A 22051-nucleotide genomic window follows, 5' to 3' on the forward strand; every position below is an offset into this window, starting at 1 on the left:
TGTGACTATTGTTCGGTGTTACAGTTACTCCGACATGTGCAAAATGCATGCTTGATGTGTTTTGACTCATACAGAAAAGTTGTAACAGTTTGAGCTTCCAGTAAGACAGGCACAGGTTGTCAACAGTGAGAAGCGCGCCGAGAGCCTAGCCACTCTTTTACTCACGGAAGTGAGTTAAGCCAAGTGGCAGATTACAGCGACTGAAATACCTCCTGCTGGCAAGTGTGCAAACTCCAAATATGTTTGTTGGGCAAACTCTACCACGGAGGAGGCTTTCCTCTCTGCATGCCAGAGATGTTGAAGAGGAACAAAGATAAAAGCACTGCGATGGTTAAAGAGCAGGAAGCCGATAGAAAGAGAGGAAATTAATGTTGTTGAGGGTGGAGCACAAAAGGTGTAGGAAGAAAAAAGAAAAGAAGGAAGAAAAGCAAAGGCACCTGAATGATAAAGAAGAAAATAAATCAATGTAAGGCATTGACAAAAATAAATAAATTTGATAGATTTATCCTAATGGTCAACTCTCTGGGTGTCCAGAACAGATATATGTTCCATATACTTAAACATTTAAAATGTTCCCAAATTACTTTAGTAATAATAAAGATTTAATAGAATGTGGGACTTTAAATTGTACAGGAAAAGTTCTTCCTGTGTGTTTATATTATCACACTAACACTAGAAAAAAATCTTCTTTTTCTCACTTATGTATTTTCTTTCCGTTTTAAACTTTTCTGTTGCTGCTAGTTTTTGTCTATTATCCCATATGGTTTTATAGTGGCCTAATAGTAGCCTTTGCTGGTACTCTAAGAAGTAACAATATTTTAACAAGGAAAATGTAAAACAAATCAGCTGTAACCTGAAGATAAAAGGCCTAAAAAGCAAAGAAGATGAATAATTGAAGGAGATTTGACTTTGCTTAAAACAGAAATGACTCAAAAGTCAAGTTCTTGAACAAGATTCACTATACTTTAGTATGTAGCAAGTAGAATCTTAGTACAAAAAGCTTAGAAACCAGCTGTGTTTCCAGCTGTTGTGCTTCTTTGAATTATTATATTATTATTTATATTATTTCAGATGGATCTGTTAACTATCTATTATTGTAAGGTTTTGTTGTCTGAGGGATCTACACATCATTTGAAATCCTTTGTATCTCATAAGATGGAAAAAAAAAAGCATCCTAACCCTCGTAAGGGAGCGTAAATATTTCTGCTTTTGCTTGTATTTTTCTCTGACAGTTCAGTCCTGTAACATCAGGTGTATGAATGGAGGCAGCTGCATGGAGGACTCCTGCTCCTGTGCAAAGGGATACACTGGGAACCACTGTGGACAGCGTGAGTATCGCTCTACACAGGCCACAGACCTGCACTAATATTTATGGTTGAATCATAGTTTGACCTGGAAGAAACATTTTAAATTCAAAAGAATTAGTTTATTTCAAAGGGTTACCAATTGTTCACATTTTTTTGAGAATCAATTTAAAGATTTAAAGACGAAATAAAAGGGAATGAGAAATAAAGAAGGTTGTTGCAGCTGTGCTAAAAAGTTTAATTTAAAAGAAAGATTACATATGACATCATCCAACTTTCAGCCGAAATATATTTTGCTTATGCAAAGGAGAAAAACATTAATTTAGGTGAAAATATACATTCAGATGATTTGCATGCAAAAGGCATGAAACTGGAGTAGAAGGAGCTGACAATCAAATGTAGTGTACTCCACATTTAAAAGCAAATGTTTCTTTTCAGTTTTTATTTTATTTTAGGAATTTTAACTTAGGGATTAATGCTACATTTTAGGCCAGAGTGGAAATGTTATTTAAAAAGGAAGATGTCTCCTTCCTTGATGCTTGTTTTACTGTAACGTATGTGATGGATTGTTTGTCAAAAGCTTTATCTTTTAGATACAGAGGAAGCTAAACCTGGCTTATATGAAACTAATGTTGAATATTTACCCCTCACCTCTGCTAGCTGTGTGTGACAGCGGCTGCCAGAACGGCGGACGCTGCATCGGACCCAACAGATGTGCCTGCGTCTACGGTTTCACCGGTCCTCAGTGTGAGAGAGGTAAAATCTCGTCATTTAAAGTTAGCATTTCAGAATTAGAGCTTCTGAGTAGATGTGGATTGCACCAAAAGTTTCCCAGCTTTTGTATTTGAAGATTGAGTGACCCTCTCTCAGGACACAAACAGTTCCTATTCACACACTCCTCTTCTTTAAAGAAAGATATCAGTCCAGGAAGGCGCTGATGTTTCCCTCTTCCTATCAGTCCAGAGAGGCGCCTGGTTCAGCTCTTTGACAGAAGCATTGATGCCTTCATAGAGTCTGCTCAGTCAGACAGTGGGTGTTTTTATCTCCTGTGTTTTGAACTGTGTGTGGTAAGAGGTGGCAGCTAAAAATGTTCCCACTGATGGTACTGTGTTTAATTTCTGTGGGTCTCAGAGGAGAGAAAGCATTACTGTCATGAGTCATACCTGTCAGAGATCCTCACTTTCCTCCCACTTTTCTAGTTTTCTGCTTCTGCCTTCACCCTGCTGGTTCGCGCTCCCGCTTATCTCCGTTTTTATTTTTTCACACATTTCCCATTTCCTCTGTATAGATGTGTATGCCAGTTTATCGGCATAAAAACTGCCTAAAGCCCTTTTAGCTTCACAAACAGAAACCTGCCTTTCTACACTGTTTTTTGCTTTCATCCTTACAAACTTTGCTTTAGCTACCACTTCATAAATTTCTTCATGCTAGACATCATCACTTTCTGAACTCTTGGGTCTGGTTTTCTTGGAAGATGCATCATTTTAGGGTGCAAAAGCTCTAAAAATGAATAAACCCTTCCCCGTGCTACCGGCATCCCCACAGGACAGATAAAGTACAGTTTCTTTGTGGACTTGTTGAGGACATTTCCTCATGAGAAGTGGAACAAGAGACAGAAAGAGAGTCATGAGGAAAAGGGTTAGAAAGAAAATGGATTCCCCAGCTGTGTATACAAAGCCTGAAAGTGGGACCACAAACACTCCCCATGCTGGAGGAGCAGCGTGACCAAAAAACCTTTAAGGTTGCCAAAAGGAGAATGCATAGAAATCTGTTTGTCTTTGACTGTTTCCTGTGTCGAGTATACAAGTATAAAGAGGGTGATTGGCAAGATTTGCCTTCACCACATCTTTATCAAACAAACCTTATAGCCTTCAATAATATTTGTGATCACTTTCAACTTTTCTCTGGGGTAACAGATAACCCATCGTTAGAGCAGAAAACATTTTACTGCATCATTTGGAGTTCTGTCTGTATATCATGGTGCTAAAGTTTGTGTAATTGAGGCCACGAGTCATTAGATTTACTGAGTGATTCAGTGGGAAGACTTGCTGATGGGAAGTGATTATGAAGGCAGTGAAAGTCGACCACTGAGGGTGAAATGGGTGTGGGTGAATCATGGGAAGCCTTCGCGTGTGTGGAAAGTGTGTAAGCCAGCTATTTGTTGTTCCTGCTGAGTTGGCAAGAAAAAAAAAATCCCATGAACTCTGTGGTCCTTATGTTTGCTGTCAGATTTCTGCCATATCATGCTGGTCTGTGTTTTTGGTTTTGACTAAAATATAAACATTGTTGGATTGACTGTTGTTAATTTTAAATATACTCCATTATTTCCTTAGATTTAGGTGTTCTGTCCACTACCTTAAAATTTACTTTTAAAGGGGACCTATTATGCAAAAATCACATTTTGCAGGTTTTTGTACTTCCATTTGGGTCTCTATTGCTGATAAAAATAGGCCAAGTGCAATAAGTTGATGTTTTTTGGTGTCAGGAAAATTTGCCATTTCAAAAACCTACTGAATGTAACATCACAATCAGCAGACACAGCCCATCACCTAACAACCTAATCTGAACTCAAGGACATTTGGTTAGCCAAGTGTCCAGTGGCTGCTGGAAAAACAAGTGTTGTGTTGACTCACCATCCAGAAAGCACTTACTGCATTCTTGTTGGTTGTGCAGGAGGCTCTACTTTTGCTTTTCAAAGATGTACGACTCTATAACTGCACATCTCTTTGCAGCTATTTTCATGTTCGAGTGTAAATATTGTGTTGGGGCGTGTGTCCAGCTGCAGCTTATTTGGATTTAAAGTAACAGGAAAACAGCTCATTTTAAAAGAGGCTTAAAATAGGCAGATCTGACCAGATGAAAATCTTACTATCTGGGAACAGTTTTATGCAAAGTGTAATAAACATTTTTTCTATAGGTCACCATTATGTTTTTTATTCTATGATTATGAGTCTGCTTTCATGAAATATCAATAGTAGACTGAAGTGTCATACTTATTGATGTAAACGCAAAGAGGATCAAAGGTAAGCAGAGTGGAGGCAAATTAAGCTTAATAATTACATGACTTATAGAGCCAAAGATGAAGTACACAGGGAACTGATATGTGGGAAAAAACAAGGAAAAACATGGAAAAAGTAAACGGTGAACCGGCAACAAAAGAATGTGGCAAGGAGGGGAGAAAAAAAAAGAGTATTTTACCTTCTGGGAGAGTCGATGACAACTAAGTGTAACTTATCAGGGGAATATGGAGCAGCTTACAAAGAGGCAAGCCAGGGATGACTGAGGTAAGGTGACTGATTAAAAGCACAGATGGAGCTGTGTTAAAACATAAAGGATCTACTAACCAAAATAAGAGTTAATGCAAAGAGCAGAAATCAAGACAAAGAAACACAAAGAAATTAACCTGTAACCTGAAAAGGCGACAATGACAGCTTATCCCTACTTATTAAAAATACCTCATGATACTTAAACCTTTGTACCGGAGGCAATGATCCATGTTGTGGCTAAAAAAAAATAAAAGAACTTTAAGTTTGGAGCTTTAAATCCTCATCCTAACTACTTCACACTCAATCTGCTCCGTTCATTCTCCCATCAAACTGGACGTCTGTGTGCCTTTAGTTTCCATCCAGTTGCAATATTAAATGAAAAAATTTATTACCCAACTATTATAACTAATGGCCATATCATATGTTTTGCACAATGCTTTCTGTGGAATTCAACTGATGTTGTTTTGTTCATCCCAGATGAAATTAAATAATGGACATTGTGGAGTACATTGAACCGCAGCAATTCGTGTCTTCCCATGTGCTTTGAGATGGTGTAAAAGTTGGAGATTGTTGTCTTTTGACTCTGGATAAAAGAGAAAAGCTGGGCAGGACTCCTACACTGTTGAATGGGTAGGAAGGGACTCGAGGGTAGGGACAGGTTGTTCTGTGGAAAATATCCTCCAGTGACAATTTAGTTTGAGTCAGCCACTTTGGAGCCTTGTTAAATTTGAAGTACAATAACAGTTTTTTTCTATATTTAACAGTGAGTTCATGTGCAGAGACGTGTGCACCTAAACCTACAGGGCAATAAGAAACACAGGATGGAAATTATTAGATGGACTGTAGCTTCATTTGCAGTGATATGGATGCAGCTCTTGTGTGTTGAACAACACAAGCAAAGCTCTTGATTTTCCAGTTAATTTATATTCCGACATATTTAGTCATTGACATGGCCTTTCTCCAAAGTGTGGCAGGACTCTCCCCTAATAGGATCTGGATGGAAAAGAAAAGCCTCAAACACCTTCAGGTGGCATACAGGATTGTCTGAGATAAGGAGGAACTTGGAAGGAAAAAAAGAGTATTGATTGCGTTCATTAATGGGTTAACGTTGACTGCCCTCTATGTGTATGCATACGTCAGTAAGCTAGAGCTGCTGCTGCATGATGTGATGTAGAGGATTTAGTCTGAGTTTCCGTCCTGCAATATTAACCCCAGCTACCCGGAGGAAGCAGAAGACAACGCATGGAAAGATGAATGGATAATTGTCTACAAACAAGAACTTTTCAGATCTATTTAAGGAAAATAAAATGTTTTTAAACCCATTCATCTCTACTAACATATGTTTGGTTCTGTACCTCAGAACGAGGATGATGATGTGAGCTTCCAGCTATCTTGACTCAATAAGTTGCCCATTTTCTCTTGCCTCAGCTGAGAAAGCATAACAAAAACCTCACTCTCCTTTTGCTAGAATATGCAAAACGTCCCCTGAGCGACTGTTGTTGATGGAGACTGGAGCCCGCTGGCCCCCACTGCCTGGCGGAGTCCGCATCCAGTTAGGCCTGCTGTATTGTTCCACTGCTGGGGAGTGTTGGGTAAAGTTTCCCAAAACAGACTAAAATAACTGCAGATGTCAAGCTAGATTTTATAGCACAATGGATGAGATACAGAAACAATACGAGAGGAAGTGGAGCCTTTCAATGTGATGTAGTATCTCCAAGTAGCAACACACACAGGTTTTGTGTGTGAACCGTGCAATCTGCTCGGCAGTTTGCTCGACTCTGGGGCCTTCAAATCTGTGATCTTTGTTGGACTCCTCCCACAGTTATTTCCCTCTGTATGTGTGTGTTTATGTGTTGAGGCCATTTAGTCACGTTTGACCGACTGTGTTTGCGGAGAAATAAAGAAGCGGACTCTTTTAGGAGTGATTACAGCCAAAGGAAAAGACTGATCTTAAGCCTGTTGATAATAGCACTGATAAGGCTAAGAGGGGCCGCTACGGTTGGCCAAGATGAAGATAAACATCCAGACACACACACATGCAAACAAACAAGCACACATATTTGAATGATCTATGTGTAGAGGGCTCCCAGCAAAAGGCTGCGGTTAGATTTTCCTAAAGACATGATTCGCTCAGAGTAATGAGACAATTTCCTCACAGGTGAGCAACAGTGTGACATTCAGCCTCAGAGTAAATCCTCCAGCTGTATAAAGTCTGGGAACGCCATCCAGCTAAAGCCACACCACACACACGCACACACACACACACACACACACCACACCACACACACTGAGGACTTTTTACACATAGTATTTCCTCTGCTTTTTTCTGACCTGTTGAACTTTGACCACAGAAAAGTATGCACAAACACAAGTAGCATAGTTTTCATGTTACAATCTCATATTTATTGTCTCTTATCTTCCCAAACTCCCATCCCTTGGGAATTTATAAGTGCCCTGGCAGTTATTAATGAAAGGAGATTTTTTTTTCTCCTCCTCTTGTGCTATTTCTTCTCCAGTCGTTCCTCTCCCACAGCTCAGGTCAGTGCCCAGTCTCATCAGCTGTGATCCCAAAAGCTGGACATGACTGATGGGAAAAAGCTCCAGCTCTGGACAGGATTAAATATTGCCTCCTTTGGTTTCCTCAGAGCAAAGCGTAATATGCCTGTCCATGAAAACTCTGTCATACCTGAGTGAGATTCTTTGGCTGAGTTATTAAGACCTGCTCATGTTTTAAGGCTGTAACGCAAAATAAGCACATAAAGAGTGGGAAGACTTTCTTCAGTCTAACCACAATGTGAAGGTTAGCAATTCTGGTGGAGGATTTTCTGGTTATGAATGAAAAGAGAGGTATTCTTAAGAGTCACAGGCTACCACAAGCGGATTTAAGGTAAAAGGAATAATGAAGGGACACAGGGAACAGTTTGATCTGCTCTGCAATCTGAACTCTAATTAGACCAAATTGCTCCCAGATGTTGTCAGCTGGACTGAGACAGAATGTACGGTCTCTCTCTTGTCCCAACCTGTCGTAGCTTTCGCTTTCAACTGGTCCGTTACCGTCACCCACTTAGTCAAGAATGCCTCTCTGCCCTCTATGCTAACATATTGATTAATATGGATGTTTAGACTTTTGATTGGGGCTCTTAATGCTCTGAAGTATGACTTGTACTACAAGTCTGTAAAAAAACTGTATCCATCCATTTATCTACATATTTGTGTCCACATTAGGCACCAAGGATTAATGTCTGAGAAAGAATGTGAATGCATATTTAATTTAGCACAGTTGCATGCGCAGTTGAACTTGGCTGTTATGTGGGGAATTTGTTTTGCTGTTTAGGATTAGAGGACAGTCTGTTCATTCTCTTATCCCTCTTTCGCGGTTTTAGCCAGACACTCAGGGGGAGCGTGGCAGACATGATGGTCGGACAACGGGGAAGCGACAAGGGCGTCGCATCAACTTGTTAGTTCCCACAACCACGCACAAAATACAAAAAAAACCCATAAAAGCGTACGCAGGGTTAGTACGACCCTGTTGGGACTGCGCACAGGGCAAGAAGTGACGGTTAACGAAAAAATATGGCTGAAAGAGTTAGATTTATTTATGCTCTTTATTTAAATAAATGCACATTTCTTTACATCAGTACATCTCTTCTAGCTTATATTGAAAGAAATATAATTATTCATTTATGTAATTTACTCTCCTCTGTACAAACATTTTAAACATTTTAAATTCATCAAGGTGAGAGTAAAAAGTGTGATCCAATACAGTAAAGCATAGTTCAAAAACCCTCCTGTTTAGAATGACCATGGCCAATGAGTGGCCCATGTTCATTAGGAACTCCTGTCTCTAATATTGCATGAGGATTTCTCTATATATCTTAAATATTATGAAATCTTGTTAAGACATTGTTGCTACTTACACATTTCTACTATAAAAATATACTTTAGGTATGTTTGTCTTCTATGGAAACAATGAAGAAAAGAGTTTCTTCATATTTCCTAAAACTGTAATAAAATGATTATTAATCATCATTTTAGTTCATTAATGCTGGAGACATTCACAACTATACAGCTTCCTGCTGTATAGAGCTGAGTCCTTATTCTGACAATATGATCTAAACTATTGCTTTTTTTGCTTACAGCATTTAATGCAAGGTTATTGACATATTTTTATTTAATCTAAGGAATTAAATGTTAAAACAATTTAGGTAGGGTTAGAAAAACAAATTTGAATCAAATGACATTACAAAAATTAAACTACAAAGTGTCCATAGAAGGTTTTTTAAATCAAAACAAGAGGTTGTTTCATCCTAAATAGTCATTTCAAGCTTCCAGGCTTGTATGTATTTTATTAGAAGTGTTAAAAAGTTGTTGCCGATTTGGATGTTGGGTACATTTGGGTGCAGGTATGGTTTGAATAAGTATCCTTTCCATTGTGCCAAGCAGGTCATATGAGGCTGAAAGATCAAAGAGCAGCTAACAGACAGATAAGCAGAGTGAAAATACAGACAGGAAGGCCTAAACTGGACAGAAATGAAGACAGATGCACGGGAAGGAGAGCTGACTTGTGACTGGTTTATGCAGGCTCAGTTTGACCTACTTTCCTCTTTAATCCCCTTTACTCGTTTTGCCTTCCTTGCTCTTTGCCCCATCCTCAGTGACCTCTTTCATATCCAGAAGGAACTAATGAGGGCAATAAGTCTAGTGAACAATTCCCATCAGACACCAACGCTGACTCCTATCTTTCCATCTCACTCTGCCTATCAGAGCTAAGCAGGCTTTTGCAGCTTTGGCTAGCCAACCATGCAGTTTACCTTTCATCTCCACTGTGACAATCTAACAATCCAGTTTTCTTTTTTTTTTTAAATGAAGGCTATATTAAGTTTGGCGCCATACTAGAGAATTTAATAAGGCCTTCTCCCACAAGGGGAAGCCGTCATTAAGCCGGGTGTGATTTGTAAGGACGAACACCGTAGCAGCTGAAATGGTTTCAGTATGAGGTAGTTATGTCTGACTTGTGAAGTGCATTTCACAAGATTGAGACAGTTTCACTCACAAGCAGCACCATTGTAAGAAGGAAAGGTGATCGTGAAGTGAAATGCACTATGTTCCCTGTGTGTGCTTTCATGCAGAGAAAGACGCAAATGTGAAAGTTTCACAGCATTGCATGATGTCAGGAATATATTTCCATTACTGTTATACACAGCTCCGAATGTGTGTTGGATTGAAAAGTACATAAGTGCACTCTGTCAAGAGGTTTAATAAATGTAAACGTGTATTAAGATGATCATTTCACCCCTTTGACATTTTGTACCTTTCTGGTTTTGGTCATTTCATGCTTAAAAAAGAGCAGCTTTAAAACACGAGAAACACTGAAAGTACATATTGCCAGCCAGCAGTAGGCTGACTATTATTAGTTTTGATGAAGCGTCATAATTTGTCATGTTTTAAAAGTGAGCGAGTTCAAGCAAAATAAATGGAAACAGAAAATACTATGACTGTTTATGTTTATGATTCATGAAGAAACTTGCAACGGCTCTGGCTCACACTCCTGTCAAAATGTTTGTTTTTGTGACATATTTGATAAATAGTTACATACACTTGAACATTTCCTGGATAATTCAAATGAATAAGAAAATAATATAAAAATACTGAACTGTAATTTGTAGCAGCACCGTCTGTCAGTAGTTGGTTTCCGTCATAAGGACTGAAAAAAGCACCACTGAATATGCTGACATTAATGCTATGTTTCATTAACCTCAGAGGACTGAGCTTCTTGGAATATCCTCACACACGGCGTGTGTTTGGTCTTGCTCTCTCTCTCCATAGCATACATACATATCCATCTTCTTTTTATGCAGTGAATAACTGTGGAAAAATGTTCACTGATTAAAGCTATACAGCTCCTTGTGTGTGACTGATTTAATAGGAAACAGTCCAAAAGCAGAGCAAATAATCTGTGTATTTCTGAAGCTATCAACACTGTTATAGTACATGAGCTGGTGCAGTTCTGACTTTCTAAGCTGAGGAAGTTCTTGTTTATTTTGGGTTGAGTTCTGAGTTAAAATCAAACATATCCTGAATAACAACATTCTACAGAGATATTCCAACCCTATTGTTGCATTAGAATCTGATTGTCAGTTTAATCTGACCAAAGTTTATAGGGTGAGATCTGAAATCACATTTTTAGACATTCCGTGCAATGCAGCTACCAACTTTTACAGTTCTCGTCAAAGAAAGAAAGAAAGAAAAATCCTATTTTTAACTCAATCTGGTTTTGTTTAAAGAAATAGGAGATGTGAATAAGGAAATTAATCAGTGTTTTTTCCATGACGTTAACTGGATGCTACCCCAACGGTTGACTAATGTTGATTTCATGTCCCTCTCTGACCACAGACTACAGAACAGGACCATGTTTCACCCAGGTGAGCAACCAGATGTGCCAGGGTCAGCTCAGTGGAATCGTCTGCACCAAAACTCTTTGCTGCGCCACGATCGGCCGAGCTTGGGGCCACCCCTGTGAGCAGTGCCCCGCCCAGCCGCACCCCTGCAGACGAGGCTTCATCCCCAACATCCGCACCGGGGCCTGCCAAGGTCAGACCTGCATGATTACACGCCTGACAAATCTTTATTTTTGACTTCCTGTCAACAACATGGGGAAAAGCACAAACATGACTGCACGCTGCCAAAAGGATAAACAATCCAGCTATTACTTTATCCATCATCGCTTTAGCAGAAATTCCTGCTGTATAACATCCTTCAACTCGTGTCAACAACGCTGATGGGACACGTAAACAGCCGACCTGTGATTTCCTGTTTAGATCATGTAATGCCCAAACTGTTAACAGGCTGCAGGAATATGTGTTCCTGAGTTACAGTACATGCCACAAATCACTCAGCTGGATTTTTAGAGTCAAGAATTATGTTTTTTCAGCTATTTAGTAAATCAAATACAGCACATAACCAATAGGTGGTATATATTAACATATACTGACACACATATCTAAATATCTGTGAAACAGAAACCGGTATTAGTTGCTCAGAGGCATCTACCTTTTTCTCACAGCTGAGATTTCTTTTTTGGTTGACCACTGAAAGTCATGTTTAGACAACAAACGTGGTTTTGTAAAGTAAAAGTGACGTCATCTCATTCCTTTATGTTTGTTTGGGCTTGGAGACACAAAATTTAAACAGAAAACCACAATTACAGAGTAAAGATGGCGTACAGCAGACAGCGCCTTTAAATATGTGGCTCCCAAAGCAGAACACTATAGACAATGTGTTTAGAGCTTGAACCTCCTGGGGGAATCTCCCTTTGATTTCACTTTTCTAACACAGTACACCTGCAAAACAGCTTTGTACACACATTTCTTGTTATGCTTTCATGATCTGAGGGATTTTGAGTTTATTATTGGTAATTTCAGCCTGTATGTGGCTTCTTATATTTCAGTGGTTTACTTGTGTTGCTCTTTTCACTCAGCTTCCTATTCTCTCACATCTGTTCCTCATCTTTTATCACCTGTGTAACATTACGTGATCAAATTCCCGGGATAAAGATGCTTTGGTTCAGTTACTCATTGACTGATCCTCTGTCGTCCTCAACCTGAAGACTGTTCCTGTCTTCTGAATTCTTGTTAAAGTCATTTAATTGCCTTGCTCCTGTTGTCCCCGTCTTTATATTTCAGTACAAAACAACAATATCTTACCAAATACATTGACAGGAAAAAAATAATAATAATCTGCAGACCAGAGACTCGGTATGTCTCTCCAATAGACCATGGCCCAGACCAGGCTAAGATATTAGATTAAATTAATACATGACACATGTGGAGGTCAAGTCTCAGGTTAAATTAACCCAGTTTGCCCTTCCGTTGCCTCTACCCAACCAAGAACCACAGGTATTTATTTCCTTTTTATTGAACAGTATTTATTATGAATTTGTGGTATGTAAGTTAACTGAATTAAATTGAGTCGCTCCCAATTCTTATTCACTGCATAAGAAGTGAAGGGGTAAAAACCTTAAATTATCATAATAAGAAAAATGTAATGTGTTTTTCTGGGTTGTTTTTAGGTTTTGTGTCCAGGGATTTAAACCCTTTTAAATTGTTGTTAATAATGCTTCAGCAACATCTTGATCAAGTAAGTGTGGCTTTAGCCTTTAATTTGAAGTTACAAGAAAAACATATGCAAATGTCCCACTGCAAATAGGCAAAAATATTTGAAGAGGACACTCCATGTTGACTTCTTCGATGGATATTAGTACTTCATATTTTTATAGCTTTTTAAATAAGGTCTGCCCTGATATGTTAGAATTCAACAAAATATAAATTGCAGTGGTTGTCAAGGTAACAAAATAATTTGAATTGAGGAAATATTAATTTTAGAAAAATGTTTAATTAAATAAAGATAATAAACCCAGTATCCTTATTTACCTTTATTCATCAAAATACATTAAACTAAACATTTTGTTTGGTGTTGCTGAGAAGTGGAAGGCAAGACAATGTATATAAGTGTTGTTTTCATTGTGTAAAGGCCAAATAATGCTTACTATTACAAAAGAACTGGCAAGAACCCATAAAATGTAGCGGCATGACTATAATGTGTGATTAATTAAAGGCTAATCTCTGTGTTTATTTGGTCATTTCTTAGTTTTTGGTATTTGAGCAGCAGTCACTGATGCATCATGATTGCCATTAAACTGACAGCTGGAGGTTGTCCTAACTTCATTTACATTGTTTATATGTATTAATGGATACATATTTTTATTTGAGACTATTTTGGGTTTGCTCTAATCCATACTGGGTCAAAATTTTACATACAGACTCATATTTGCAAAATATTTGGCTGAATGTTCCTTAGCACTTTGCATATAAATGTTATTCTTCATCTTCTAGCCATCAGCTAGCGTCAAATAGCATCTGGCATAGTTCTCTCTTGGCAGTGTCAATATGAATTGTTTTGCTTCCCGGCACAAACACCTCTTCAAAACTTAGTTGATAAACTTACCATGGATTAGTTTGGTGTGAGAAGCCAATTTTAGAAGCTTACCATGCCAAGAAACATTTTAATATGGTCTTGGTGTCATTATCCTTTTGCAACACCCACCGCAGTTCCAACCAGCTGACTCATGATTCTGTCACCCACAAATGAAAGAAAATTGATTAGGGAGTTCAGAAAAGTTCAGGAACCACCACTAACCACCTAGAAACCACCAAGACTTTTACTCTTAACTGGCGTCTCTCATGACAGTGAAGCAACTTTTTCATCAATGGAGGGGGTTGATCAAGAAACTCTTAAACAACTTACATTTGTCCTCATGGACTATTAAAATATCTTCTGCAGAAAAGATTTACGCACAGAGGAGACAAAGGTAGAGCTACTTGGCCACAATAATGAGAAATGCATTTGGAAGAGTAAAAGTGTGAGGCTTTATAACCAGAGAACACTGACATACCAAGTGTCAAAGATGGTAGAGGTAGTATCATGCTATTTACCTTACTAGATTTCAGTAAGCTAAGTAAAATGTCTTGTCTGAATAAATCACCATAAGCCTAAACATAACAAGGAGCTGAGGCAAGACTGTGTATAAATTGTAATTTATTACATAGATCGTCAAACTCTCCTTTTGTTGGTGCTGCCAGGAAGCTCATATGCTGCACGTATGCCAGTTCATGTGATACAGCCATAACTTCAGACCTTATTTTTCACAATCTGTTCTTTCTTCTGTTTCTGAATAGAAGCGTCCTTTTTTCCTTTTTTGAGCTCTTCTCCTCACATGCTTCCACACACATGCACACACTAAAGACACCTAATCACCAGAGAGCCAAGAGCAACGTCTCTCTGGCAGCAGTACAAAGCACACATGACCATGAATCCAAATGTACGGATTCCAGTCTGGGCTCCACATCAGGATGTTGGCCAGAAGTCACTTTCTTTTTTTTTCTTTCTGTCTCTTGCTTTTAGACTTTTTTGCACACATAACCCCTTAAACACTAGACATTGCTTAAAACTGTTATAATCAACGGTAAATTTATGGTTTAGACAATTAGAAGCAGGGTGTTGAAATTTTGTTGCATGCGTGCAAAATTAATTCAAACAGCTTTTGATTGTATGGGTAAAAGCTCAGAAAGCTTAAATGCTGATCATTAACTGATGCTGAGTTGTGTGTGTTTCTGTGTGTGTTTCACCATTGACGTAATCAGTAATATCCACAGTTTAACAAGAACTTTCCCACTGGCAAATTCCTAATACTGGTAAATGTTACTCACAATAAAATTTTGGGGGAAAACACACCATTAAAATGTCATTTCCTGTTTAAACAACCGCTGAAGTAGGTACCTTACGGACAGAGTCTAAAACCATACAGCTGGTGCCATGTTATAGAGCATAAAATCTTAATTTTTTCATTTGGTTTGAGTTATTTCAACATTCAAAGCTTTTTTTCCCATCTGCCATTGCCTTTTTTTCCACCAATATTTGTCTCTGATTCTTTTAGATGTGGACGAGTGCCAGGCGGTGCCAGGTCTGTGTTCTGGAGGCAACTGTATCAACACTGTCGGATCATATGAATGTAAATGCCCCGCTGGTCACCGTCAAAGTGAAACCAGTCACAAATGTGAAGGTGAGTGTCAACCCAACATGTATATGTCACTCGCTATTAGGGTAGATGATGCACACAGAACCATAAGAAAATAGCACTCTGATCAGTGAGCAGGAAATTTCATTTTCAGAGGGTGGGTTCACTAAAAAAATGATACGAATAAAAATAATGTAAAGAGATTGGTGTAAATATTTTTTGACATTTTAATAATCAGCCAAGCATTTCAGTTTTACTACTTTAATAATAAGGTCGACCATGGTTTTCCAAGGATCAGCCTAACAAATCACTATATGGGCTTAAAATTTGACAATGTGTAAGGAGGTGAAGCAGTCCCGACGCGTGCACGCACAAACGTAGGGAAGTGTCTGCACTCAGCACGGTGGGTTCTCACTGCAGCGTGTTGATTGGCTGGAATTTGAACAATGCACAAGCTAAACAACCTGATAGTTTTCTAGGCAGGGGTCGCGTCTCTTGGACTGAGACTGATAGGGTCTCGGTCTTCTGGGAGGATTACTGAGAGCTCCTAAACTGTTTCAGCCTTGTGATAGTTAGCCTGCTGGAAAAAGTGGAGGCCTGCACTGTATCCATGTATTAGTAATGACTTATTATCTCAATGAGACTTTTATTGGCATGTAGTAAGGCGGTTCATGTTTGCTGCGAAATGATGTTTCCACCTTTAGATTCATGGGAAGCAATTAATGTGACACACTGAGTTGATTTATGTCTCTGGATAAAGGAGGAAATTGGGAGGATGACTTCTTTAAATTTGCCAGACTTTTGGTTTCACTTGTGGCTTTGGATTGGATGACAGTTTCCAGAGACACTGAGCTTTTGCTAAGTGAGATCTGGGTGTGGATGTGGTGATAAAATAACAACCCAGGCCTAAAACTAGTTAACAACACAGGGGATGATAAGAAACTCCTATTTTTCCTCATGAAACCAAAACATTTATGCTTAACTAGGGGATCACTAATGACTCCAATGGTCATTAGTGCAAAGAGTCAGCTGCACGGAAACAAAACAACTTAAAATGGAAATTCGGAGACTCTGGGTCAATTGATTGCCATTACCATTTTATTCCACCCCTCTTACATTTCATACCCATAAATAAAGTCTTTCCTATCTATTAGTTAGCATCCTTTTCTCACCTGCTAGATATTTTCCTAAATTTTAGGAGGTACTGTTGAAAGTAAATATATAAAAAAAAAATACATATAAAAAAACACATAATCTCTTTTTATCAAATTAAACTTTTGATGTTTTTGATCAGTCAGAATTACCCAAATGATTTATAGCTGTTATTTGCTAGAGAAGTGAAAGGGATCATTTTTATTCATTTCTTTAAAGTCAGAACTTCACATTAAAACAATTAAAACAATTTGGGAAAACCCAGATGATGACGTCATGGCGTTGTATGCTTTGAGTTAATTCACAACATACAAGCTAATTGGAGGCACACCTTCGGATGTGATTTAAGGCAACACATCAGCATACTGATTCCTCGTGTGACATCATGGAGAAATTAAAAAAAAAAATTAAGAGAGAGAATTGTGGAGCTTCATCCTTTTGGTGCACTTTCCAGATGTGTGAAGGTGCCACCTTCCTCTGTTTAGAGAAACATCTGCAACTATAAGCACCTCTGGACCGGGATGTTCAGCCCTATTTGAGAAGGAGACCTGTTCTTTATGACAGAAATGTATGTGTTATGGTGAGAAATTTGTGAATCACAGTGTAAACTTTTTTTTTTTTTTGGAAGTGCTGAAAAAAGTAATTGCAGCATTCAAGAACACCATGATTGTTATTAAAGACTGAGTTCAATCATAGGCGTCCAAGTGTTTCACTGACTGAGTAGCCAGCAAAGAACTCAAATATGACTGAAAATTGGCATCGCCTTGATTTTTACCGAGCTGAAATCCTCCTGAGGAACTCTGGGGGCTTCTCAAATGTCGTATTTACAGTAAAGAGAAAATAAATCACCTCTTTGAACAAAATTTGAAAGCAGTTTCTTCATGCTTTAGTGGAAGCTGATCTTGAACAAATCATAACGGGCAGACAGACTCTGGATAAAGTGCTGTTTTAAAAAGAGAAAACTCTACTATTTGTCACAGTACATCTAGTTTTCAGAAAAAAATATAAAACATTCAAGTTCAAAACCTGTCCGGGATCAGTGAACAGAGTATTTGTTCCTCAAAGCATTTATTCCTGACTGTAAAAGTATTTAGAGTTATTGACCTCCTGGTGGGCATTGAATCACGATGCATAAAACATTCTGTGGGAGACAGCACCATTTTGTACATGACAAAAGTCATATGAAAATTAAAATTGCAAAGGTACAAAATGGCAAAGAGGAGGAAATGACCAGCAACCACAGTGGCAGCAAGAACAGCCTTGAACAAACAGACAGAAAACAAAAACAAAAAGCAATCTTCAAGTTTTTTTCAATTAAGTCAAATTACTTGATTGGTTTTATTAGATTTTTGATTATTAGATTTATTTGATTTTTGATTCAGATTTTTGTACTTGATCAAAGAGTCATAATCCTCAGGATAAAATCAGCCACAAAATAGAGTGAAAACTTATATTTTCCCAACTTAAACAGCTTAGACTACAAAGTAAGAATGACCCAAGTCTAAAATTATACTAAATTTCTGTTCTGTAGGGAACTGATCCAATTATTTTGATTTCAAAATGATTTAATCTTTATTTATATTCAGAAAGCATAACTAACATAGTGATTATTTTTCTTTTGTTAATTCAACTAGTAAACATGAGAGCAGAAAGACTTCAGTGTCTTGAAAAACAAAAGCACGGTTGTGAGATGTTTCTATGGTTGTGTTTGTGCAGGAAACTCATATTTAATGAACTTTCACTAATGATCAAACCATCAGTCCTTTGAGGGTAAGCCTTTACAAAAATGGCTGTATTCTGCAGCCAACGCACAAGGAACCTTACTGAGAGTGATTACTGTGAAATTAGCAAGCAGTTACGATAAAGTGCGGTTAAGATGTCAATGTTGTTTGAACAACAACAAGCCACCTGTGATTTCATGTTAAACTGCCTTTTTGCTCTTTTTGTTTCTGCTTATTCTACTTTTTTCTTTAGTTTTCCATGAACACATAATGACTTAAAAGCAGCTGTTAGTGTTGACTAAGAAACACCTACGGCCTCAGTGAGGCCGTTACGCACACGGAGCTTCCTCTGTTGCATGGACACTCGCAGGTTTTCAAGTACGAACTTTATACATATAGATACCAACTGATGGCTTCATTTAGTTGTTTTAATCTGCATTCATTTCAGGTAGAAAAATGAAAACAGTGTAATGCTTAATAGTCTTTTAATTACTTTCTGTGCACAAATCCTTTACGAGCACCTGGCCATATTCTTAACTCCCATTGACATTTATGCAGTTGACACGTTTCCACTTGTGCAGACTGACTGTCCCTTAGCAAAACATTCATCCAGAGTAAAGTCTGGTGCACCGTTGCTGCTTTTTGGCTGTGCTCTACCTAGCTTTACAAGAAGGGTTTTACTGCACATTAAGAAGCTGATCCATACCAGCTTCACAGATAATCATGTGCTTCTTACTTTAAGTAGGAGGGACAATTAAGTGCCTTTCTTGTTTTAAAGCTATACACACGAGGCACGCCCTCAGTCTGCTTTACCTTGGCATCAGTGCTATAATTGTGCTCAGCAGTGGCTCAGTAGTTACACAGGACACATTGTAAAAAGCCTGGAAACTTGAAACATCACGGAGCAACGAAGACCCCCTCTCAGAATAATATAAGCCAATGGCGTCATAAAGCCCACCACAGAGATGGGGCCCCTGCCAAGCACTGTGCAAACACTCACAGGCTTTCAAAATGTTAGACTGTGGTTTAGTTGTTTCAGTAGAATAGATGTAAGAGTATTTTTATACTTTTTGTCTGGAAATTGTTGAATCCAAATTGGTTTATTTTCCTGCAAGTACGTGTGTTAATGGTTCTTTGTGACCTGAAGGAAGAACATCAGCAAATGTTCTGACATTTCTGGCTCAGAGACGTCATGTGATTTGATGTTTGTAAAGTTGTGTTGCAGGCCTGTTGGACTGTTATCCAATTAGGTTGTTAAAGGTGTTTATTAAGGCCAGGTAACACCTAGCACTCATTTCTTTACTGTGCCTTTCATTAGTTGTGTTTGAGCATCCAGATCTGACCTGTTAATTTTGACCTTCTCTATATGCTTGACAGATGCAATGCAGTAAAAAATGTAGTTACCAGGATGCAGAGCATTTAGCTAATCCATAAAGCTGATTAATCAGGTTATTTGCTCAGGCAAGGCCTGCAGTCAGCTGTTTTATGGCCATGCTGCTCAGCATACTGGCTGTAGTTTTATAACAGTATCGGCAGTTCTCAGAAATAGGTAGAGGAGGGGTAGCGTCTCTTACTCTGTGCTTTATTTTGTCAGAGAAAATGCCACTTGATCAAGCATCTCTTTTAAAAGACTAAAACATGTAGAAACATTGACCATCCGTTGATACCGGTAGTTGGACCTCGCCTACATGCCACTTGTTTTACCCTAAAATCATTCTACATTTTTTAATTTGTTCCCTAGAGCCACCTATTTAAGTAAGTAACCGCACATTGTGTTTTGTCTCAATTTCTGCCTAACACGAGTAGAACATGTTGTGTTATTTTTTATTTTTTGCTATTTATTTATGAAGCTATAAACCACATTAATTTGATTCACTCCCAACTACTTTCACAATGCTTGGTATACTTACAAGTTTTTGACTTAAAAATATTTCAATAAATTTTCATTGCTGCTGTTCCTTTCAAAGTACATGAGCATTTACCCTGATGTAATGAGCCAAAGTGCTAACGATGGGACTCTGTGTTTCAGATATCGATGAGTGCAGCACCATTGCTGGAGTGTGTGATGGAGGAGAGTGCACCAACACAGCTGGTAGCTACGTCTGCACCTGTCCACGAGGCTACATCTCCAGCACAGATGGCTCCAGATGTGTGGGTGAGTCACCCGCTACATGACGAGACCACTTCTTGCTCTGTGATGCGCATTTCCAGCTAAGAGCTACACATGTGGCTGGGAACTCACCTTCGCCGCTGTTTCCTGAGAACAGAGTTTTGGTGAGCAAACCCATGATCACCATGTGCAAACACATTTGGATTCACTGTTTGGGCCTTGACTTCATTAGCCTACCATGATGTTAGTGCTCCTCTGACTCACACACAGCACATACTTCACTGACATCAGCAATGAAACTCCACTAGGTGCTAATGTGTTCCTGCAGTTCTCCTCCATCATGGCAGCTACACTGAAACAGAGTCAGGGTATTTCACAATGCTGCTTCAAAATGGACGCTGGATATAACATCTCATACACATCTTGTACATTTTCTAAACTCACTAAAGATCTTAACATCTATCAAGAGTTTTTTCAGTGTCTCCTAAGCCTATGGAAACAGATTCTCGCAGTCTAGTTTTGTCTGCAATCTCGTTAATCTAAAAGGGGAGAGGAAAAAAACCCTCCAGAATAAAATGAAAACGTGTTTTACTGGGTCAGATGATTGTTAACTTTTATACTAACAGGTTGTGTTTTTTGTTATGCAGTTCCTCTGTCTCTGTCTGTCCCAAGTGCAGGGATAGTCAGCTTTTCTGCTCCAAAAGTGTTTCTGTCTAGCACAAACTCAGCTCAGGCTGAGGTTTTGGATGTTTGGATATTCCTCACTTTGGATCACTCCCTTAAAGAAAAGTACTCAGTGACCCTGAGAACAGGTTGAAGGAGAATGGAAAAACAAATCTAAATCTTGTAGGAACTTCCCACAGAAATCGGCAAATGTAGCACAGTGACCAATGCATTGTAAAAGAACAAAAGAAAACATGCCAACTAAATCTTCTTTAAGAGACACCAGGCTTTTTGATGGATTTAAAGTTTTTGGTCTGAGTCTCAGAGGTCTCCTTCAGAAGGGTGATGTCAGAAGAGACTGGTCAACCAATCACAGGCAGAAGGAAGGTAATATGAAAGCTATGTCATTTTAGAGAGCCAATACAGCAACAGATTCTCACAAAACAATTGATTTTGGCTGACAGGTAGAGAGCATAAGTTTCAACAACCTGCCACTAAAATAGCATTAACTTCTGACATAGGCTGTCTCAATACTACTATCTCAAACATTGTGTCAGAGACAACATTTGCATTCAAGCCTTTGCGACATTAACAATCGATATTTTTAAGATATGGAAAACTGAAATTTTTCAGAATTTCAGAATCTCTAAAATAGCTAAATAAAGTTATTTATGCCCTGAAACCTTTGTTTTTGATTTACCAGGCTCTATACTATTTGGCTCTCACTCAGTCCTTTCTCAGGCAGAAAGGACCGAGACCCTGAAATGAACCAGTGTAATGTTAGGAGCTCCATCATCTGGGGAAAGCTCGTACTACAGCCAATGATTCAGCTCAGTTGGTTCAGATTTATTTTCAGGATGCCCGCTGGGAACCTCTCTTCGGGGTTGTTTGGGCAAATCCCTCTTGGACAATACATCAGTACAAACCCATATTATGGTGAGGGAACCAGTGTTGTATTAGTCGAGATCGGTCTTGGTCTTGAGACCATTTGGTCTCGGTCTTGTCTTGATCTCGGGCGCTGAGGACTCGGCATTTTATTTCAAGACCAGTCAAGACCGCAACTGTGATAATATCACTAAACGTACAGCATACTGTCCAGTTTATTTGTTAACATCTTTGTTTTCAGTGGATGCAAAACACACCGATTAAAATCCAACCAATAACGTGATTTGCCAATTACGTGTTTCAGAATAGCATACATGCAGTGACCATGCTTGTGCATTAAGAAGTCCGACAGTCAGAGGAGTTGTCAGTTCACCATA

The 22051-nt window shown here is 38.6% G+C and overlaps 1 protein-coding gene across 3 annotated transcripts in view; it reads left to right on the plus strand.

Annotated features, from left to right (window-relative positions):
* The window catches only part of fbn2b (fibrillin 2b), an 80407-nt gene that overhangs the window by 19807 nt on the left and 38549 nt on the right, over window positions 1-22051 (plus strand). For 2 of the 3 annotated variants that reach the window (XM_015043796.1, XM_015043798.1), the window contains exons 5-9: window positions 1233-1328; window positions 1965-2060; window positions 10964-11161; window positions 15063-15188; window positions 20046-20171. In XM_015043796.1, coding sequence (XP_014899282.1) covers window positions 1233-1328; window positions 1965-2060; window positions 10964-11161; window positions 15063-15188; window positions 20046-20171 — 642 coding nt within the window. Of the gene's footprint in view, window positions 1-1232; window positions 1329-1964; window positions 2061-10963; window positions 11162-15062; window positions 15189-19822; window positions 19917-20045; window positions 20172-22051 lie in introns of those variants that run through there. The other variant, XM_015043797.1, reaches the window with a different exon arrangement.

This window comes from Poecilia latipinna, unplaced genomic scaffold, assembly GCF_001443285.1.
Source record: "Poecilia latipinna isolate Pla-1442-1.1 unplaced genomic scaffold, P_latipinna-1.0 Scaffold649, whole genome shotgun sequence".
Taxonomy (NCBI): Eukaryota; Metazoa; Chordata; class Actinopteri; order Cyprinodontiformes; family Poeciliidae; genus Poecilia; species Poecilia latipinna.